The sequence below is a fragment of the Phyllostomus discolor genome, chromosome 13 (genome assembly GCF_004126475.2).
Source record: "Phyllostomus discolor isolate MPI-MPIP mPhyDis1 chromosome 13, mPhyDis1.pri.v3, whole genome shotgun sequence".
NCBI classification, from domain to species: Eukaryota; Metazoa; Chordata; class Mammalia; order Chiroptera; family Phyllostomidae; genus Phyllostomus; species Phyllostomus discolor.
Genome location: NC_040915.2, coordinates 3,814,434 through 3,836,736, shown reverse-complemented (window position 1 = coordinate 3,836,736; position 22,303 = coordinate 3,814,434). Strand labels below are relative to the sequence as shown.

The 22,303-nt window shown below is 55.8% G+C and overlaps 2 protein-coding genes across 2 annotated transcripts in view; both read right to left on the bottom strand.

Moving 5' to 3' along the window:
- The window catches only part of RMND5B (required for meiotic nuclear division 5 homolog B), a 28,096-nt gene extending 20,631 nt beyond the window's left edge, over positions 1-7,465 (bottom strand). Inside the window, exon 1 of the mRNA XM_036014515.1 lies at positions 7,461-7,465. The gene's annotated coding sequence lies outside the window, so the exon portion shown is untranslated. The remainder of the gene's footprint in view (positions 1-7,460) is intronic.
- On the bottom strand, positions 471-8,674 carry N4BP3 (NEDD4 binding protein 3). The gene is made up of 5 exons (XM_028528032.2): positions 8,347-8,674; positions 2,862-3,212; positions 2,097-2,624; positions 1,504-1,746; positions 471-1,375 (listed from the first exon to the last, which is right to left on the bottom strand). Exons 2-5 carry the CDS (start codon positions 3,180-3,182, stop codon positions 848-850), a joined length of 1,620 nt encoding a protein of 539 aa, XP_028383833.1. The 5' UTR covers positions 3,183-3,212; positions 8,347-8,674; the 3' UTR covers positions 471-847.
- Between the last annotated feature and the right edge of the window lie 13,629 nt (positions 8,675-22,303).

Genomic DNA, 22,303 nt, shown 5'->3' with positions numbered 1-22,303 from the left:
GCCTTGGGTGACTTGCCCTTTTATTTTTCTAGATTCCCTGGCATTGTTCCTTCTGAAAAATCCCATTGGTGATGAAGAAAGGAATTTCAGCCCACATGGCAGCTAAGGAACCACGTGGCGTTAGGGCAAAGAAGAGGACTCCTCCACCTGCCAATACACATGCCCAACACAGGTACCAGGCACACCCTCCCACTGACAAGGACCACAGAAGGAGCTATACTGCCCAGGTCCATGACTCCCAATCCTGACCCTCCTGGATCGGCTCAACTCAGGTCTGAAACAGGCCCAACATACCACCCAAGGCCTCCTCATAGAAAATGTGGTTTTAGCCCTGGACAGGTAGCTCACTGGGTTACAGCATCACCCCAATACACCAACGTTGTAGGTTCAATCTCTAGTCAGGGCACATACAAGAAGCAATCAATGAATGCATAAATAAGTGGAACAACAAATCAATTGGTTTTTCCCCTCTCTCTCCCTCTCTCTGTCTCTCAAATCAATTAAAAAAAATACTGTGGTTTCATTCTGGGGGAGGCCAATGTTCCTGTCCCAGCCTCCCTCCCTCATGCCTAGCCCTCTGAATCTTGGGCACCTCATCTTCCTTTCCAGGGCCACAGGCTGGGCCCTGCTGGGGTACTTCTCAGCTAGGAGGGCCTGGCTCCTGCTGCTGGCATCCTACCCAGCCCACAGCCCCTCTGGATCCCTTCTCTCAGTGGGCTTCCCCATCCCGGCTGGCTTCAGCAGATTCTGCCCCAGACCAATGTCAGGACGGAGCCGGCCTTCTCAGGGCAGGCTCGCCCAAGCCATCTTCTGACAGCGCTTCTGCTGTCAGCTCTCGCCACTGGCCTCAGATCTTGGAGGACTCAAGCCGAGGACTCCAGGGCTCAGGGGGCTCCCGCAGTGTCCGCAGCTCCTGTTCTAGCGCCTGGTTGCGGCGGTACATGTCCATGTAGCTCCCCTGGATCTCCCGCTGGTAGCGCAGCACCCGCTCCTTCTCTTCCTGCCACGTCCGCCGCTCCTGCTCGAAGCGTAGAGCCTGCTCCTGGCCCCGGAGCTGCTCCTGCAGCAGCTCGGCCCGGAGCTTCTCAGCGCCATCTCTGGCCTCACTGCCTCCCACCTCCCCCAGCAGCCCCCTACTCTTGCAGTCATCAGTCTCACAACCACCTGGGGCTTCCTCCTGTGGGGCCTGCTCCTGCAGGCTCCGCACCACCTCACGCAGCCGGGCCAGCTCTGCCTCCTGAGCCTGGGCTTGTGCCCGGCTGCCCCGGAGTTGTGTCTTCAGGCTGAAGATCTCAGCCAGCTTCTGGGCCAGCTCGGCCTGGGCCTCCCGCAGCTGCTGCTTCAGGAGGCTAATCTCTGCTGTCTTCTGGCACACCTGGAAGGAAGCACAGGATGGGCAAGGGCCAAGCAAAGCAGGGTGAGGGGGTTCGGTGGAAGGGGGCAGGCAGAAGAGGGGACTACAGAAACAGGGACAAGAGCCTTCTTAGGAACCTAGTCTCTCACCTCCCATCGTGCTTCCTCCTCTGGACTAGTGTTAGGGTCAGCTTCTAGGGGCCGAGGCTCAGGGGCGAGGCCCTGCTGTGCACGAAGCTCCTTGCGCAGGCGACGCTGCTCCTGCTGGGCCACAAACAGCTGCAGCTGGAGGTTTCGCTCACTGCGCTCAGCCTTCTGGGCCACCTCATGCAGCCGCTCCACGTATAGGCGCTTCAGCTCCGACAGCCACAGCCGCTGGCGCTCCTCCAGCACCTGCCAAGCAGAAAGAGGCGCCTGGTGGTTGCAGCCAACAGCCTGTGCCCGAGTGCCACAGGACCCAGGGCCGAGCACCCCAGCCACATGTGCGCCATCCTGGGATGCCCTCCAGAGGTGAAGTGTCCCCAGCACACGGCCCTCCCAGGGAGATTCTCCCTCCGTCTTACACAACTCCAGCAAGAACCACCAGTGATCTGACGCCTGCCAGCGGGGATGGGGGGAGAGGAGCCGATTCATCTCCTTTCTCTCTTGTGCCCAGAATCATGTGGGTGAGCTGGCTGGGGACACTGTCTAGGACTCCAATGCCAAGGGACAGAACAGGACCCTGGGGCAGAGGCTGCCCTCACCTGTGTGAAGGGATTGGCACCATCCTCGTCACCAAGACCTCTCTTGAGATCCTCACAGGTGTCAGGAAGCATGGCCATCACCTCTTCGGCAGTGGAGCAGGAGAACTCGTAGGGGGGTGGGGGCTCAGGCAGGCAACTCAGCATGGCCATCGGCCCAGCCTTCTTGGGGCTCCGCGAGGCCCGGTCCAGGGAGCCCCCGAGGTGGTTCATGTGGCCCAGGGAGGAGCTGAAGGGGCTGGAGCCGGGGCCTGTGCCAGGGCTGCAGCCAAAGCTGCCCCCACTGGAGGAATCAGACAGGCTGGGCTCGTGCTCTGGGCTGCCCTCGTCCAGGCTGAGGGCGTGCAGCAGCTGGGCTCGGGCCTGGCTGGCCCGGGGCCCCGGGCTCAGGGGCGGGTGGCAGGCCAGCATGTGCAGGCTGCCGTTGCTGCGCCACAGCTTCTGGCCCTTGTGGGCTGCCAGGCTCTGCATGGACAGGAAGCCTTTCCCGGTGCCCGCCACAGGCTTGAAGACCGACGGGCGAATGCGGCACTGCCAGGAAGAGAGGGCAGGGGTGAGACCTCAGGCTGACTGCGGTGCCCCCACAGTCCCCGGGGATCCTTCCAGGCATGGGGTGCACCCCAGTGGGAAGCAGGAACCAAGCCTCAGGCTAGTCCATAGCAGGACTCACAGGTTCCAGCCCTGCCCCAGCACCAGGGTCTCCAGGGAGGCCCAAGCTCCCACCCACCCTCACACCCCAGGCAAGGAGGGGTGCAGGCATAGGCATACCTTGTCGAAACGTCCCCGCTCAGGCAGTGAGGTCTTGCTGAAGTCACCAGCCCGAGGATGCTCCTGGTAGTAAAGGGTGGTGTAGTCAGCAGGCTCGTTCCGGGCGGCCCGCTTGCCGGCCTTGCTGTCCTTCTTGGGGAGGTGCAAGTAGCTGAAGAGCTCACGTTGGCCCAAGCCCTTCCGGAGGAGCCCATCGGGCTGGCGGGGGCCCCGGGACCCCGCAAGTGCTGCCCGCAGCTCTTCAGGGGAGAAGTCCTGCCGTTCCAACAGGCTGCCCACGCTGCCCATGGCAATGCCGACAGAGCCTGGGGCTGTGGCCATGAATTTTCAGCAGAGCACTGACAGCTGCCTCTGGGGATAAGGAGGCTCCATCAGGGGCAGGTGGATGCTTGTTGCCCACCTGCCCCTCATGCCCTAAAACCAGGTGCTCGTTCTCGGTCAGCTCCTCATCTGGCCCAGGCCCAAGAGAGGCAGATGTGGGGCTGGAGTGAGTCCAGGACAGAGTGTCTAGGCTGGCAAGAAGCAGGGGTACAGGCCCCAGAGCCACCTGCCCAGTACCCCAGCTCCAATTAGAGGCTGGAAGGGGCAGTATGGATGCAAAGAGGCCCTGAAACAGAGTAGAGCCCTTCCTGGGACTGGGACAGCTGAGGACTCGGGCTCTGTCTGACTCTGACCTTGCTCACTCCCCTGTTAAGCTCTCCACCCGATCTGGGATGTGGGCACTGGGCACTGGAAGCAGGGTCAGTGCCCCAGACACTGCATCCCTTCTTCTTGTCCAGGGAGGGGAAACCCAGTTCCCATTCAGCCCTCTTCCTGCTGAATGTGTTCCCTGAGGGAAGCACCTGGCATGGGTGGGGTTGCACCGGACAGCCCCGGGATGCAAACAGGAAGGACCTGAGGGGAGGAAGGATGGAGGGAACAATGGTCACGGTTTCCGGAACAGGTGTTCGCTGGGGCCTCGGTGAGAGGCAGGGGGCAGGGGGCAGCAGGTGTGTGTGGGGGTCCCGCACCCTGACCTGGCACGGAGCCAGCCTGTGTGTGGGGCCTGGCTTCCACACTCAGACAGCGGCCATGACGACTCCCCACTCAGGGACCCCCAGAGAATGGGCTGAGATAGCAGGACAACTCGCTCCATTGGCAGCCAGGCCCAGCACAGGCTGACCACAGCCGGGCTGATCTGCTGGGGCACCCGCACATCACTCATTGGTGGGAGACTGAGTGGCCGGCACCACCCATGCTCGGACCACATGGTGGAGGGCAGGGCGTGTCCCTATTCCCCGGCTGGATTCCCAGTGCTCAGCCCAGTGCTGGATGAACCGATGTCACCTTCTCTGCCTCCCACCCAGCTGTTCCCATTCCGGAACAGACTCCCAGCAGGCACACTGCATCTGCAAGTCCTCCACGACAGCAGTCTGCAACCTTGCTGGCACCAGGGACCGGTTTCATGGGAGAGACTTTTTCCACGGACTGGGGGTCGAGGTGATTTGGGGATGTTTCAATCACATTACATTCAAGCTCACCTCTTGCTGGACTGCCTGGTTCCTAAGTACCGGTCCTCGGCCCCGAGGTTGGGGACCCCTGCTCCACAGCCTCCCCAATATGCTTCCGGGACTGTCCCAAACAATGGTCGTTAGGACGTTCTGTCTTCCTCGACCATTTCCAGGTTTTGTGTTTGTGGAAGACAAAGCTCTTTAGGAGTAAAAGGGAGGGAGGGTGTGGCCCTGCCTCCTCGCCCTGTAGCTCTCAGCCTCACACTGGGCAAAAAGAACCTCCCCTCCCAGCCCCCAGCTCCCTCAATACCTCTGGGGGGCATCACAGACCACACAGGGTCGGGGGTCACCCACAGGTGTGTCACCTACAGTGACAGCCCTACGTGGGGGTCTCCCGCAGTTCTGTGACCCAGTTACTTATCTGGCTTTTCTGGCAAGGGCACTGGGGCTCTGAAGGGTGAAACGGTTTGCCCAGCGTCGCAGAGCTGGTCACAGAGAGGACACCGTGATCCAGCACTGTGGCTGCCAAACGACCAAGGATGTCACCCGCAGCTGCAGAGCTGGAACGGAAGCAATTGCCTCCCAGTCTGACACCCCTCCCCACCATGACAGGCTCACGAGGCCACGACGCCACTGTGTCTGAGAGTGAGCAGAAGTCCTGCCACCAAGGTGGGACAGCAGGAAACCTGGTCTCCTGTCCTGGCCTCATGCTGTCTCTCCATGGGGCACCTCCCTTCGCCATGCCTCAGTTTCCCCACCTCTGAACAGGAGAAAGACTCTGCCTGCCCTGCCTTCCTTATGGGATTGCTGAGACAGGCACAGAGAAGCAGAGGTACAGGCCTTGTGAAGTGCAAGCGGGTGCCAGCACGGGGCAGGGAACGATCATGTACATGGGCAACAGTGCTCCCAGGCACGCCCACTTCACCCAAACACACGCCACCCCACCTTGCCCTGGGCAGATGCTCACTTCCTGTCTGAGGGAGCAATAACTGTCATCCCTGTGCCCACGAAGAGCCTCAAGTCCAGGGGGCAGGCAGCCACGGCCATCACGGCAGGCCACCGCACGCACACTGCAGTCCAGCCAGTGCCACCAGCGGCACAGAGGCTCTTGTTTAGAGGACATGGTGCGGACAGTCGTATCCAGCAGCAGACACTGTCCTGCTCAAGGTCGGTCACCCATGCAGCACGGAGCACCCTCTGGGACGCAGATGTACTGCAGGAATGCTCCTGCAGAGAGACCCAGGGTCCTCGCCCGCAGCAGATGCAGAAGCGTGTGCGCGCACACACGTGCGTGAAGGTGGTGAGGGGGACATAGGACCAGCTTTTCTCCACGAGCGACTTGAGCAATTGGAGACAGCCAAGGAACCGGAGGGAGAGGCACAGACAATCCCCTCCCCCTCTTTCTTTACGGCCCTTGCCCTCCACCCCTCCTGGGTAACTTCTCTGGCTGTGTGATCGGCGTTCAGGAGGCTCCACCAAACGCCGGTCTCAGTCTGGGGACAGTGCCTTTTCCTAGAGGGGTCGTCCCTCCGCCTCCCCTGCCTCCCCCCCAACACACATTCCTTCTTGTTGCTTGGAAGCCCAGAGACTAGCCTGATCAGACCAGGACAGCTGTGCAGGCTGGACAGGACTTGGTGGGGGAGGGGCAGCAAGTATCCTGTAGCTGGGGCGGGGGTTCAGAGCATAAAGCCGGACACCTCGAAGTGCCTGGGCTTGCTTGCTCTGGGGCCCAGAGCTCTGCCCACAGCTGCAAAGCCCCCAGCACCCTGAAGACTAGGCTTGGGCTGGGCCTTCTGCACAGGCCCCAGCTGGCCCTGACAGGGCCTTTACTCCTGCTCCCACCCCCAGGTCCCAGGATCCACCAGCAGATTGAAAGCCCTGACCAGAGGGGCACCTCTCTTGGAGCCAGGAGGATGGGGCTGGGGTACTGCCCTGGCCGGGGCACAGAGAAAGACAGGACGTCAGGGAGGCATCCTGGCATCCATCAGTGGGTGCCTGCTTGGCTAGGTCAGCCTGACGCTGGGCCTACCACTGCCTCACCACACTCACAGGGGTGGGGTAGCATCACCCTGCTTCCCAGGAGAAAACTAAGGCCCAGGAGATGAAATAACATGCTTAAGGCCACGTTCAGCTGCTTCAGCTGTACAGGAGACGGTGCGCAGGCTCCCCAGGGGTAGAAGCCCCGACCCCTCCCTGCACCTCCTCAGGGGTGGGACATCCCAGACTGTGCAGGCAGGAAGCTCCCACTCCTTGCTGGGCTGCCTCAGCCCCTCCTGCGCCCTGACCTCGGGGGAGGGTCCCACCACCTGCTAGGGTAGGGGATCAGCTTTGCTGAGGGGCGTGACTGCAGCTGCCCCTGAGGAATGGAACTGGAATGTCCCAGTTCCAAAAGAGGGGACAGTGGGTGAGAGGGGCCCAGGAAGGGGGCCTACCCCGGACCCACTGCTGCGATGGAAGAGGCACAGCCCAGTGTCCAACCCTTGCAGGAGGCACACTTTGTCTCACCAGTTGCACAGCACCCTAGTTCTCCTTCCACTCATCACCTCACCTCATCTCCACCACGGCCTCTCCGGGCAGGCAGGGCAGCAGTTAGCATCACTCCATCTTACAGACAGGGAAACTGAGTTCCAGAAAAAGGAGGCAAGCTGCCCCAAAACCCACAGTGGCGAGCAATCCCAGTGCCCTGGGCAAGGTCATCTGCACTGCGTCCGGCTAGCCCAGCCAGGGCTCACCACCGCCCTGCCAGGTACACACAGCCCAGCCCTCACAGCCGCTTTTCTCAAGGGCGTGTGCCACCATGCTGGTTTGGATCCCAGGTCCCTTAGCCTGGGTCCCTCCAGCCTGCCCCTGGCCAGGAAGAAATAGTGGCAGCACTGCTGCGTAGGGACGCTCAGCCCTGGGAGCTGCATGCTAGAGGCGGCAGTGGGAGCAAGCTGGCCGGATTCATTCACAGTCTGGCACATGCACACCCACGCACAGCCAGCCGGCTCAGGAGCCCTGCCCAGGAGGGACCTGGGAGGAGGCTGAGCACCCAGCCCAGGACGGCCTCCTGCCTCTGCCTCTTCCCCAGGCCGGGAGGAGAGGGAACACGGTGGCCCAACGGAGGGACAGCCAGCTGACCCCCTGGTGCAAACAAGGGCTGCCCCAATCTGTTCTTGGGGGAGAGGGTTGCGGGGTGGGGGCGAGGGACAGACAACGATGGGTCCTAGTTCTCATTTTGGACACAGCCAGAGCCGATTTTGGCCTGGCCCCTGGTCAGCCGTCACTTTTACCAAAGGTTGTGGCCAGATAGGCGTGGTGTTCGGGCGGGGGTGGGGGTGGGGGACAACCTGGGAGCAGCCCTTATTCACAGATCGGGGGACCAGGCGGCAAGCTGGCAGCTGCCGCCTGTACAGGGCAGGGGCTGAAGGACGAAAGGAGATGAGATATTCCGGAGGGGGGCGTGAGACAGGGTCCCAAGGGGAAGGAGGAGGGGCAAACAGGGTAGGCATCCCCACAGAATTTGCCCCGGGAAGGCTATGGCGGAGGCTAGGGTGCCCCAGAACTGCGGGAGGTCCCCGAACTACCTGGGGGACGGAAGAGGGAATCTCTTCCCGGCGCCTCCCTGGGGCCTGCCCGGGGCAACTGGGCTGGGGGGACAGAAGTCGAGGTCAGGCTCCCGCGCCTAGGGCGTCTGCCCCACCCTAGCCGCGGAGCGTGGTCCCGAGCGCAGCTTCAAGGAAAGCGCGTTTGCAGGGATTGCGGAGAGGAGCAGAACCCGCTGCCGGCCCCTCCAGCGGAGCATGCAAGTCGGTCCCTAATCCCGCAACTCGGTGCCTCGGTTGCCGAATTAGGGGACACCTGGGCGCACACCGCACCCTGGCACCCCCACCCACTTCCCTGACAGAAACTCGGCTGGCGAGGGGCTGCGGCTTGGCCAAGGTCGCGGGGAAAGCGAGCCCTGGCGGCCGGCCCCACCCCTGAGTCCACTCTGGCCCCTGGCGCGCCCCACTTACCATACTGGCGCCACTCCGCACCCCTCTCGCTCTGCAGTTCACTCGCGCAGATTTGAACCCTCCTTCCAGGGCGCCGGTCCAGCCGAGACTGCGAGCCGGGCCAGAGCCGCCGGGTGACAGACGTCGGGAAAACGCGGGCGGGCGGGCGCCGGAGCCGGATTGGCGAGGTAGGGACGCGCTCCGAGGCGCTCGCTCGCTCGCCTGCCCTAGAGGCGGAGGGAAAACCCGGCCTGACTCACCGGCGCGCCGCCAGCCCAGAGCGCAGCCGGGGCCTCCGGATGTCGCGGGAGGGGACGGGGGAGGGCAACTCCTGCTCACAGCCAACTAACCTGAGCCCCGGCCCGGCCCAGCGACCGCCACCCCCCCCGCCCCCCGCACCGCACCGCACCGCTCGGGGCTCGTGCGTTCGCACCCGGTTTAGTACTCACCCCGAGCGCGGCCGACGCCCGCAGATCACGCTCCGCCCGCCCCGCTCGCCCCGCTCCTCCTTCTAGTTTCGCCCGCCCCTCTCTGTTTTCAGAAGTCAATAGCTTCAGAAGAGACGAGTTTCTTCCCTCACCTCCCCTGATCTTCCAGTCCTCAGGTAAGTAAAATTATCTCGTTTTGAGACTGAGCAAGGTAGTACTCCTGAAAGGTGGAGAGATTTACCCAAGGTCTCTGGCTCCTTAGCTGCTGAATAGGGCGCTAAGTTTTTTTGTCACCAAAGCTTTCTAGGGGCGGCAAATTCAGATGCCTTCAGCGGCCAAATAATTTGAGTCAAACACTTGGATGTACGACAGTAGAAGAGTTGGAGACCAAGTTGGAGATCTAAAGGCATTCAGATTGAAAAAAATTAAAACAACAGTGTCTTCATCAAAAATTAAACATAGAGTTACCTTCTGACCCAGCAATAACATTCCAGGTATATGCCCCCAAAATTGAAAACAGGAATTCCAACAAGTACCTGCACGTCGATGTTTGTAGCAGGAGTATTCACAATAGCCAAAAAGCAGACATAGCCCAGCTTGTCCATCACTTGATGAATGGATAAACACGTTGTGGTATGTCTATACAACAGAACATTATTCACCCATTAAAAGAGATGAAGAGCTAATACATGCTGCAAACGGATGAACCTCCAAAAAATTATGCTACGTGAAGAAACCAGACACAGAAGGCCACATGTATGGTCCATGAAGCAGGTAAATCCACAGACAGAAAGCTGATTAGTGCCAGAGGCTGGGGGAGGGAGGAATGAGAACTGACTGCTCCGAGGGCGTGGGCTCTCCCTTCAGGGTGAGGAAAGTGTTCTGGAACCAGATGGGATGGTGGCTGCACGACATCGTGAGTATGCTAAAGTCATTGGCTTGCACACTTTGAAATGGTTACTTTTATGTTATGTGGATTTCATAGATAAAAAATAAAGACATTGTGCTCATAACTCCTTGTCTGCGATGCCGTCCTTACCATTTCCTGTGGACTTAAGAAACATCCAAACCTGCAGAGAGTTTTTATGGGTTTATTTGAGCCAAATGGATGGCATGTGCCAAGAGGCAAGATCTCAAATGCTCCTGAGAATAACAATTTGCAGTTTCTTTTATGCATTTAAGATTAAGGAGGGGAATGAGGAAGATTACGGGAAGACGGGGGGATTGGGTTACGTATTGCTCATATTAGAAGGAGGGGTCTGACAGGGACATTTCAAAGCTGTGTTAATCTAGCTGCCCGAAAAGAGTGGGCAGGGCTTGCTCCAGGCAGAGATAAACCTTTTACCAAAGAAGTTGCAGGCCTGCAGTGTGACTCCCCTCCCTGACCTGGGCAGTTAGGAATTCATGATCAGATCACCCTGTGAGGTAACTTTTCCTGGAAGCCCTTTTTCATCCTCATTCCTGATGGTAGAAGTGTCACACTTCCGAGAACTTGTCTGGTGAAGAAAATTCAGTAAGTACTGAGGGTGTCAGCCCTTGAGGAACCCCCAGTCTGATAGGGCTAAAAATTGTTTAAAAAAAAATGAGGACAACACCTGGCTGGCATAGCTCAGTGGATTGAGCACGGGCTGCGAACCAAAGTGTCGCAGGTTCGATTCCCAGTCAGGGTACATGCCTAGGTTGCAAGCCATGACCCCCAGCAATCACACATTGATGTTTTTCTCTCTCTCTCTCTTTCTCCCTCCCTTCCCTCTCTAAAAACTAAATAAATAAAATATTTTTTTAAAATGAGGACAACAACAACAACAAATGAAATTCAACTGAGTCGATTTAAAGATCCTTATAAGCAATTCATGAGTTGGGCAGCATCCCACGAAGCAACTGGAAGGGAGCTCTGAGGGGCTGTGCGGAGTGGAAGGTTTTTATAGGAAGAAGGGTGGGTGGGGGAGCTATTAGTGAGGGAAAAGAAAGGAGTGTTTTGAGGTCAGCCTCCCCCAAAGGAGGATCTTTTCTTTTTTTCTTTCTTCTTTTTTTCCATGACCAGTTATCCTCCCTGCACCAGCTCCCATCTCCGCCCCCCCCCACCCCCAATCACCGCACTGCTGTCCATCCCTGTCCACGAGTCCTTTTTCTTTTTTGATCAGATCCCTCCACAACTGCACCCACCCCCACCCCCCTGCCAGGACATCTTTTCTCCTGGAGAAGAGAAGGGGAATCATTTTTGTTTGGGGTTTTGGTGGTATAAAAATACCACCAACAGTTTGTTTGTTTTTCATTTTTTTAAATGCAAATCACCTCTTCTTCCTATGGGGGTAGGTGAGAGTCCATGTGGCAGAGTATTTACCGGTTTTTGACCAGGAAATTCCATAGTGGTTGATTAAGAATCTGTTCCTGTGAGAGGCTGTGGACGAAAAAGGGCGTCTAAGGAAAGTCACTTCACCAGGTGCTCTGATCATAAATTCCCGACTGGGCAGGTCGAGGTGGGTAGTCACACCCCAGGCCTATAACTATTTTAGTAGAAGTTTTATCTCTGCCTTAAGCAAGCCCTGTGCATCTGGGCTAACACACCTTTGAAATGCCTCACGTTAGACCCCTCTTTCTAATCCATGACTGCCTGCCCCCAAGAGAGCACACAGTTTTGTAAACAATTCAGTAATCTGGTCCCCCTGCCTTGCTTTCTCCTAGATTCACATGTCTTTACTTTTCCTCCTTAATTGCAAACGCACATAAGAAACCATAAACTGCTGTTCCAGGACGCATTTGAGATCTTGCTCCTCTGCATTGCTGTCAGTTCGGCTCCAACAAACTCCCATAAAAATTCTCTGCAGGCTTTGACGTTTCTTAAGTCAACAGTTGAAACAGCAGTGACATCAGCTATTAAATCTACTTGTTACTGGGGCCTAAAAGGGGCCACAGGCCACACCTGACAAGCTCCAGGGAGGCCGGCATAGCGGCCTCACAAACTCGGAGACCTAAAGAGTAACCACCGAGGATGGTCTGAAACTAAAATTTCCTAACCGAAAGCAAGTCATGACAGGTAGTCGCGTCCCAAGCCTGTAGCTTCCTTGACAAAAGTCAGTCTTTACCTTCAGTGAGTCTGTCTGGAGTCTTTGCGTACCTAAGAAAACTGACCTTTGGTATTTCAGAGTGACCCCCCTTTTCCCAGACCCCACGGGGGCACAGACGCCCACCAGAGCACAAGACCCCAGAGCCCTCGGTGTTAACTTGCTCTCCGTCACACCACCTCCCTGTGCTGTGAATGTTAACTGTCCTGTGCCCCCCAGTGTAAACAAGGTATGTGTCACTTTCTTTTACTTTTCATCCACTCCCGGAGGTTCCCCTCTTTGCTTTCTCCCGCCTCCCTAACTTACCGCCAGTGGATTTCATGCAACCCCCTTAGGTGTTCTCCTGTGATGTTAGTGTATAAAATAAGCTGTAAAACTGCCATTCACAGGAGCATTTTCTCAGTTCCCTGAGGTTTTGCTCCCGGGCGATTGTCGTCAGTTTGGCTCAGATAAGCTCTTGTAAGACTTTTTCTTAAGCTAGATATTCTTTTGTCCACAGTATCATGGGCTTTTAACATGAGTGACACCATTTGGTGCCCATGCTTTTTTTCTTTTTTAAAAGATTTTTATTTATTTATATTTAGAGAGAGGGGAAGGGAAGGAGAAAGAGAGGGAGAGAAACATCAGTGTGCACCCCTAACCAGGGACCAGGCCTGTGCCCTGACTGGGAACCAAACCGGCTGGCACTCAGTCCAATGAGCCATGCCTGCCGGGGCCTGTGCTTTCTTTAATTGAACAAAGATGAAGGTTCAGAGCAAGGACACACTTGACCTTTCAGGAGACCTGAGGAAAGACCTCACTCGGGAAGCGGCTTTTGTCAACATAAGTACATCCAAACCTCTAGAGAATTTTTGTAAGAGTTTATTTGAGCCCAAACTGATCCCATGCTGGGAAGCAAGATGTCCAATGCTCTGAAGAATGACAGTTTTGCCGTTTCTTTCCTGCATTTAGAATTGAGGAGGGCAGTAAGGAAGATTACGGGAAAGTGGGAGAAAGCGCAATGACCGGGTTGCTCAGTTGGTTAGAGTGTCAACTGGATCCACCAAGGCTGTGGGTTCAATCCCTGGTCAGGGCACATACAAGAATCAGCAATGAATGCATAAATAAGTGGAACAAATTGATGTTTCTTTCTCTCTCTCTCTCTCTAAATTATTTTTAAAAAGAAAGGAAGGAAGGAAGTGGGGCAAAGCAAGGCAGACATTGGATTACGGGATAGTTTGACCAAAGAAGTTACAGGCCTGGGGCGTGACTGCCCACCATGACCTGCCCAGTTGGGAATTTATGAGCAGGTCACCCTGGAGCTTACTTTCAGTCACTGGACTTGTCAGATTTGTTATGGAACCCTGTTTTTGTCCAAACTTTTGAGACGGTACTTTGAGGGTAGAAAGCTCTTCCACGAAGGCCCTGGTGACCGGAGGAGGTCGCACGGCCAGGCAAAGGCAGACTTCCCAGGTGTGGGCATGTCAGTGGGACAGGTGAGCACAGGCAGCACAGTAGAACAGACCCAGAAAGGCCTCTCGAAACAGGGTCAGGGAGGCTCTGAGGTGCTGAGAGAGGGGACTGTGCAGGGGCTCAGACACAGCCCCATGAGGTGGTCCAGGCAGGGAGGCGGCTCAGGGAACAGAAGCATGCCACGGTGGGCGGGGCGCTGGGGAGAGGGAGAGATGAGGTTGTTTGTGAGATGATGTGGAAGAAGAATTGACTTGTTTTGGCAAGATATTAAATGAAGAGGACAGGGAGGGGGTCAAAGATAAATTCTGTGAAATCTTAGAATCAGCTCCTCCCTTTTCTGTTGTTGCAAATGCTGTGACTGTCCCCGAGGTCTCCTGACCTCCCGGCCAGTGGGCTCTCGCTGCACCGGGCTGCCAGAAGGAGCTGGGAGGGGAAGGCAGTTCAGAGCCTTGGAACTTCTCAGCAGGAGGGAAAAAATATCAGAAGACACCCTGGAGCCAGAAATACCAGACAGAAGAGGGGAGGGCGGGAGGGTCCTGGCTGGATAGGATACCTGGCAAAGTGGCTGCACCCCAGAGCAGGGCGACTGCAGAAGGGAGGCTGGCAAACCCTGGCATCCAGGCAGGCGGCTTGTCTCCGACCCACACCAGGGCCTTCCCCGAAGTGGGTGGTGCAGAGGGCAGGCTGGGGTAGACAACAGCCAGGCCCCATCCCCCTGGCAGAGCTGCCATTCACAGAAAGCAACCTCAGGTTCCCAGCCCGCTCCAGCCCTGTGGGGGCTACCTGTCCCCCACCTCCTGCACAGGCTCCACACTCCCCGCTGTCAAAAGTACTCCCCACCCCTCCCTGGAAGTTGGGGAGCTAGCCTGGCAGATGCTCCCTCCTGCCTGGATTCTCTGAGCCCTTTGAAGTTGCCCTTAAGGAGTATAAAGCTGAGGGCACCGGCTGCCCCAGGCAGAGGCAGTTTTGCCCCATCAGTGCCTTCTCCTCCCCCTCCACACACCCTGCCCCCTCGTGCCTTCCTGCACACTTGCAAGCATGAACCTTAGGGCAGAAACCATGGAGCCCTACCTTGAACCCTTGGGTGGCCTCAGTCCATCCTCCTGACAGAAAACTGAGATCCAGAGAGGGGACCTGACGTGTTCCTTGAAAACACACCTCAGAGCTCGTCCCTAGTAGGGCTGCTGGGCCGAAGGCTAGTGCTTTGTCACCTAGACTGGCACTCACTCTGTCGACCTGCACTTCTGTCCGCTCAGGCCTCCTGTTTTCCCCTCTGTCCCCTTGGCCCTTTGCCCTCTACCTGCCTTTCTGGGGCCTTGGAGAGAAGAAGGTGGGCTGGGCAGAGGTGGGCTGGCAGCAGCCAGGCCTCTGCACCCCTCCGCACACTTGCCTGGGAGCATGGGAGAGGCCAGACGCCCCTGCCTGGGCTACCTGCCCCCAGACTTGGCATTCTCGTGGAGGTGGCTCGGGAGCCACACTGCCCAGATGCCAGCCAGGGGCGAGGCACTTAAGGCACCAGGCCAGGGGGAGGGGCACCGAACTCCCTGGATGCACCCACTTCCTGAAGCGCCTGACCTTGGACAGTTTTTAACTTTTCTCTCTGCACCTCAGTTTCCTCTCAAGAAGGAGGCTGTCCTTTGGCTGGGAGGGTGAAGTGAAGAAACACCCGTAAAGCACCAGACACAGTGCCTGGCCAGTGGTCCGCATCTATAAATGTTAGTTTATCTCTCTCCCTTCTCCCCAGGGGGCAGGTTTGTTAGAAGGGCGAAATGCTCACTAGGGAGCCTGTCTGTAAGCAGCGGAAAAGGCTGTGTGCTGTCCCCGCCCAGCCCACACTCCCCATCTGGGTCCTGTCTCCCGTGCTGGGTGGTTTGGGCACCATTCTGCCTGCAAGTGGCCGAGGCCGTACAATCCTGGAACCACGCAGAGACTAGCAGTTGCTCCCTTCGAGCTGGCCGCCACCTCCGGCCTCATCGCCCTTCTCCTCGAAGACTGAGGCAGTGTGTCTGTGCTTCCTGACACCCAGCCACTGCACACACTGCCCCAAAGGGCGCTTCCCTGACCACACATTCTGTCCCCGTTCCTTTGTGTTGGACAGACGCGTCCCAGCATCAGGACTGGTCCCTTGGGCTCCCTCAGCCAGCCTGGCCCCGCTGCCTGTGGGTACTGCCTCTGTGCCCTCCTCTGTACGTGCTGGTTGTGGGGAGAACCCACGTTACTGCCTACATCCTGTGTAACTTCAGCAGCACTTACTTGCCACAGGTCCCCTACATTTCTAGGTCACCTGTTTGTCACCCCTAGGAGACAAGGAGTTCTAAACCTACAGGGCTGGACCCCAGTCTACGCTCAGAGCCCTCAGGGCCTCCTCCGTGACACAGCAGTTCACCCTGCTCAGCTCCAGCCCACCACCTGCAAAAAAAAAAAAAACCCTGTATGGCTGCTTTCTAACCAGGTGGATGAGGGTGGCAAGGTGGCCCTGGCTCTAATCCCAGCTGTGTAACTTCCTGGTGACTTCTCCGAGCCTCGGTGTCTTATAAACAGACAAAATCACAGTGAGGGTCAAATGGCATAAGCCCAGGGAAGGAAGGATTTGACAGCCGTGTCCCTACTCACCCTTCACTACTTGCCTTCCCTTGTCCTCTCGGGTCCCCCTGGAGCCAGCCAGGCCCCAGCCCAAGGGAGGAGGGAGGAGAGCTGGCAGCAACTGGGGATGTCAGGCCTTGCAAAGGGCAGGCTAACAGGTGATTCCCGATGCCCAGTCCAGATCCTGCCCACAGCTTCCAGATGGTTCCCAACCAGACAGCTGTGTCTGTGTTGCCCTGGTGAGCTGTGGCTCTTGGGGTTGAGGTGGTAGGACCCTGCTGGCCTGCACTCACACCCACCCAAGGAGATGTGCCCCACACCTTCGGGTGAAAGTGGACTCCCAGCACCTGTACTGCCCTGCCTGAGTCACCCTGCTGGGGAGGAGCCTTTTTCTCCCCTGCTGGCCCCTCTGCCCGCCTTCCTGGGTGACCGGGACAGCCCCAGGCCTCAGGTGGGGGCAGAAGCTGAGAGCTGCCAGGACTTGCTCAGGTGCCTGCCCTGGGGCAGGGAGCTCAGACCTATGGGAGCCGGTCTGGACTCCAGTTTGACAACAGCCCGGAAGTCCAGGCAGCTGGACTGGCCCACTGGCAGGTCCCCGGAAACCTGGCCTGCCCCACAGCCAAGCCCAGGCCCAGTTACCACGCTGGGAGGTGGCAGGAAACTCGCCCTGGAACTCGGGGGACCTGGGCTCCAACCCCTGGGTGCAGTGAGGGTATAGAGCGAGGGTGGGGGTGACGATGGCCAGAGGGGAGAAGAGCTGTGCAGACCGACTGGCCGCACAGCACCGAGTGTGTCTGACACCACCGAGCTGCACACCTCAACACAGTTAGGGTATGTGCTATGTATTCCACCACAAGTACATTTTCAAATTTATTTTTAAGATTTTACTTATTTATTTTCAGGGGGAGGGGAAGGGAGGGAGCAAGGGGAAGAGAGAGAGAAAGAAAGGGAAAAACATCAGTTGCCTCCTGCACACCTCCAAATGAGGACCTGGCCCACAACCCAGGCAAGTGCGCTGACCGGGAATTGAACCCTCCACCTCTCAGTTTTCAGGACAATGCCCCACCCACTGAGCTGCACCAGTCAGGACAATTACTTTTTTTAAAGAAAGAAAAAAGTGTAAACTGAAGTAAACTTGGATTCTCACATTCCAGAGTTACCGAAAGGTGCCGTCATGGGCCTTTAAAAAAAAGCCTAATTATGGACATTTCCAAATGGGCACAAAGGTAGACAGAGAATAAAAAACCTCCCATGTACTCACCGCCCAGCTCTGTGATTTTATTCACCTCCTGGTAACACGCCCTCCACACCCCCAGCCCCACCCCTGCTCCCTGGTTATTATAAAGCAAATTCTAGGTGTTGTGGTATTCCGTCCATCAATATTCAGTATAGGCAAACATTTTAACTTGTGCTCCTGGTTGAGGGTGAGCGATCTGTGATTTCACAGGTACAACCGCCTGAAATGAGGCTGCGCGTCCAGCCCCCCGGGGTGTGCCGGGCTAGGCCTCGGGCAGGCCGGCGCGGGTAGTCAGTCTCTCTGCTTCACCTTCACCAGCTGGGGGCCTCTGGCCCACTGACATCCCTCTCCTGAGAGAGGAGGAGGCGTCAGCTCACTCCTTGTTCTCTCTTCCCTGAGGGACAGGCCAGGAGAAGGGTCCTCAGGGTGACCTGTGAGACTTCTTTGTGCCTGTGCAGAGACAGTTGAGATGCTCATGTTCCCTGCTTCCAAAAGTGCCAAAAGAGGGGTGCTTCCTGTGTAGTAGGGGGCCCCAGGACCGACCAGTTAGGGCCTGGTCTTGGTGGTTTCAACCACCTGGCCACCCGTGCACCCCCTCACTCATGTGTCCACCCAGCAGGCCCCTCTGCTGTCTGTCCTTCCATCTGTGCCCAGCCAGTCAGCCAATCTGGGCGCAGCCCCCCCGGGCCTTGGCACAGTAAGCTCCAGAGGCCTTGGATATCTGGAAACCGGCTCCCTCTCCCCTGTGTCTTCTGGCCAGGCAGAGGTTTCCCCAGGCCCCTGCTCTGTTCTGATTCCTCCACTGAGTAGATGTTACCACACAGCCCGCCTAGCTGGCTTCCATCCCCAGCCCGAAGCAGGCCCTGTTCACAGAGCCAGGTGACGGCTGCCGCCTGTACCCAAACATTCATCCAGCCCCACCCAGGGGAGCCAGACAGGCTGGCACGCACCCTCCCCCACCAGGTATGGCCCCACCCCCACCTCTCCCTCTGCCCGAATCTACCAGGGCAGCAGCTCCCTCCCACGTGTCCACCTCCTCCGAGATCCTGCCCCGCATGGGTCCTCAGGGCGCTGCAAGCACTTTCATGTCATGGCCTTGGCAGGTCCGATAGCGGGGCGGGCGGAGGACCGTGTGTGCAGGGTGGACGCCAGGGAGCTCAGGCCCCCGGCCAACCTTTTACTCTGCATACAGCTGCCAGCCTCGGGGGCCTTACCGGGCTGACAGGAACAACTCGAGCACCAGAGGGGGCAAAGGCTACTCCTTGTCCCTGGGTTAGTGTCACTTCACCCATATGAGCTGGTGGGAAGGGGACACAGACCTAAGGAGCACCAGAGTTCACTAGGGGACATCTGTGAAAGAGAGGGGAGGGAGCAGGGATGGGCAGGGGGGCCCCTGGGGAGGCAGACCCCAATGGCTCTGCACGGAGCTCCAGATCTGACTATGAGGACCACCCCCACTCCCCACAATGGGCAGAAAAGGCCCTATACCACCGCCTTGCTCAGTTGCTGGCCTCCACAGAAGAGCAGGACAGCCACCTGAAAGTGAAGGCGGCCCAAAAGGTGCTGACAGCGACAGCGGCACAGGCATAAAACCTTTAGGGTAGAAAGAGGTTAAAGGATGGAAGTAGGTTGATGATATGGCCATGGCCTCCTAGACTCTGTCAGCCCCCAGGAGGAGCTCAGCCTGGTTGAATGAATGTGTATGAACAAGCAGATGAACGGGGTCTTAGTGTGGTTCTGGAATTTGGCATCTGGGACCTGCACTCACATTGAGTCCTGGTCTTTGGTTTGGTTTGGTTTTTTAAGATTTTATTTATGTGTTTTTAGAGAGCGGAAGGAAGGGAGAAAGACAGAAAGAGAAACATCAGTGTGTGGTTGCCTCTCGTGCACCCCCTACTGGGGACCTGGCCTGCAACCCAGGCATGTGCCCTGACTGGGAATCGAACTGGTAACCCTTTGGTTTGCAGGCTGACACTGAATCCACTGAGGCACATCAGCTGTGACCTTTAACCTGCTCTAGACCTTCATTTCCTTATCTGTGAAATGCAGGTGATGGTACCTGTTGTGAGACTTAAATGTGGTGACTTCTCCAGAAGCCCCGGGGAGAGTAAGATCATGATGTTCCTTATTGGCACATAAAATGTCACCCTGTGCAAGAAAAGGGACAGGCAGAGAGTGTGCCAGAACATTAACAGTCAATGTCTCTAGGTGATTTATTTTTTAAAGTTTTATTTTTAAATAGTTTCAGTCTTAGAGAAAACTTACAAAAATAGTAGAGTTCGTTTATTCCCTTGACCCAGCCTTCCCCAGAGCGGACATCATACAGAAGACAGCGCAGTGATGGCAGCTGAGACATTAACGGCGACACTGCTCATTGCAGACTTCACCTGGATTCGACCAGTGTGTCCACTAACATGGCGCCCTTTGTGGTCCGGGGCCTGGCCTAGTGTCCCACAAGGCATTTACTCTCTTCCGTCTCTCCCTTCTGGGCCGGGGCTTCCATCTTTCCTCGTCTTTTGTGGCCTCACTCTGTGAAGAGTACTGTCCAGGAGGGCACCCTTCGGACTGTGAGTGTCTCAACCCAGTGTCTCAGGAGAGGCCGGGCAGCCTGGGGACAGATAACAGATGGGCGCCTTCAGAGGCACGCGAGGGGCTGCAGGGTGCCAGGTGTCTCGTGACGGCTGACTGTGCGCAGGCCTCAGAACACTGGAACTCCACTCACTCCCGCTTTGATTTCTAAGCGACAGTTGCCTATAAAACTCCAGACATTATTTTTCATCTTTTATAATAGTCAAGTCTTCAGCTAGATCGACCCACATGTTTACCGCAGTTTGGTCCTCCTTCCTCCCTGCATCCATGATTCCTCTTAGATCGTTTTTCTCTGTTTTTGAAAATGTCTTGAATTACCATTTCTTCATAAAGGACCGTTTTTCTGAGTATAGGATTCAAAGCTGGCAGGCATTTTTCTCTGGTTCATTGATGTTATTGCTTAACCACCCACTCACTGGCTTCCATTTTTGCTGTCGAGGAGTCAGATGTAGTCTAAATCTGCTGCAGCAACAAATAGCCCCTAAATCTCCTTAGTTTGTGACAACAAAGGTTTATTTCTAGCTCACTTTCCATGTCCTGTGTGAGTTGGCTGCAGCTCCCACCTGGAACATGCTGGTTTCCTGGCAGAGGGAAAAGAGCCACAGTGCAGGAATGTGATGGTGCAAAAAATTCTTGCTGGGAAGTGATGGCAGACTGTGGCTTGTCCTCACATGTCACCACCCTTGAGTCTCATTGGTCAGAGCCTGAGGACAGCAGGGTGGGAAAGTACTGACCTTCAACAGGGATCGGTGGCAAATAACTGGGGACAGTCATGCAATCTACCATGCTGTGGCTCTGGTGAAGAACTCTGTATCACCTATGGTCTTCTGGGGGGGTAGGGGGGTGGGGAGGGAAATACAGCCATGCTACATTGTTTCAAATAAAGGAGATGTAATACACAAGGTGGGTTGTGTATGGAGATTTCAGAAGCCTGAGAGGGCAAACTGGGATGTGGCCCAGATATTATTAATTACAAGATGCAGCTATCACAGGCTTGGGAGGATAAAAGGGAAGAGATAAAGTTAACAGGACCTAGGGTCTTAGAGGGGGCCCCCACTGGGACTCGAACCATTCAAGAGGCCCTGCTGGTTCAGGCTATTACATGTGAGTGCTAGGCATGTGGAAAGGTGCTGGATCTGACAAGAAGTAGAGACAGGAAGGGACCCCATTCTCCGTCCTACTAATCTCCTTTTAGTGCTTCCTATTGGCAGAACAGAACAGGCTGTCAGCTGGGAAGGGGGCCTGGGAAATGTGGTTTGCAGACGCTAGCCTTAGCGTTACAGAGCAGATTGTAATAGAAAGATGGGCTTAGAACTGGAAGACAAGGGGTAAATAACTGGCACCTACTGTTTTCCTCTAGATGCTTTCACTATTTTTATCTTTGTCTTTGATCTTTTCGATTTTCACCATGATGGATCAGGGTCTGTTTTCATTTTTAGAGAGAGGGAAGGAGAATGAGAGGGAGAGAAACATCACTGTGTGGTTGCCTCTTGAGCACCCCCAACTGGGGACCTGGCCTGCAACCCAGGCATGTGCCCTGACTGGGAATCAAACCAGTGACCCTTTGGTTCACAGGCCAGCACTCAATCCATTGAGCTATACCAGCCAGGGCTATTTATTTTTTAATCCTCACCTGAGGACAGGCTCAGAGAGGAAGAGGGTGGAGAGACAGACAGAGAGAAACATCAATGTGAGAGAGAAACATCAATTGGCTGCCTCTAGACACACCCCGACTGGGGACCAAACCTGCCACCTAGGCACGTACTCTGACCGGAAATTGAACCCACAACCTTTCGGTCTACTAGACAACTGAGCCACACTGGCCTGGGTGTGGTATGAATTTCTTTTTATTCACTTGAGTTCTCAAGGCTGTAGATTGATGTCTTCCATCTATTCTGGAAAGTTCTCAACTATCATTCCAATATTGCCTCTGTTTTATCTCTCCCCTCCTCTTCTGGGACTGCAATTAAACATATGCAAGATATTTTCATTGTAACTTCCATACCTGTAACCTTTTCTTCTGTGTCTCTATCCTTTTGTATCTCCATACTTCTTGCTAGATTGTTTCTTCCCACCAGCCTTCCATTTCTCGAATTCATTCTTCAGCCATGTCAAATCTGCTGTTAAGCCCATCAACTGAGTTTTAAATTTTGGTTTTCAGTTAATTTTATTCCTTTTTTGCATATGCTTTGTGATTTTATAGTTTCCAGTTCCCTGCTGGTTTCCAGTTTTGACATTGAATTTCTTGAATATAATAAGTATAATTTTTTTTCAACCTGAAGTTCCTCCAGTTCTATTTAGCTCTATTTCTGTTGACTGTTATTTCTGATAGTTTTAGTTCAAGGAAACTTGCTTCTCGTGTATCCAGTTATTCAGTTTTGTTTTGTTTGCATTTTTTCTTTGTATCTTTCTCTGGTTATTTTTGTATGGTAAATATTGTGTGTGTGTGAAATGATTTGCAGAGATAATTTGAATAGGGTGATTTTGTCATTCACCAAAGAGAATTTTCTATTGCTTTGCCAGGTGCCTGGAGGGCTCAGCAAACTGAAATTGTGTTAGTTCATACTGAGGGCATGATGCTTTCCGGAGCACCTGGGTGACTCAGAGCTGGCCTGCCAATCCGG

Excerpts from the sequence above, each read along its gene's own strand:
- N4BP3 (XM_028528032.2), bottom strand. The coding sequence starts at position 3,182 with ATGGCCACAGCCCCAGGCTCTGTCGGCATTGCCATGGGCAGCGTGGGC. Across the intron at positions 2,625-2,861 it reads AGCGGGGACGTTTCGACAAG|TGCCGCATTCGCCCGTCGGT; the intron begins GTATGCCTATGC and ends TCTTCCTGGCAG. Across the intron at positions 1,376-1,503 it reads AGGAGGAAGCACGATGGGAG|GTGTGCCAGAAGACAGCAGA; the intron begins GTGAGAGACTAG and ends GCTTCCTTCCAG.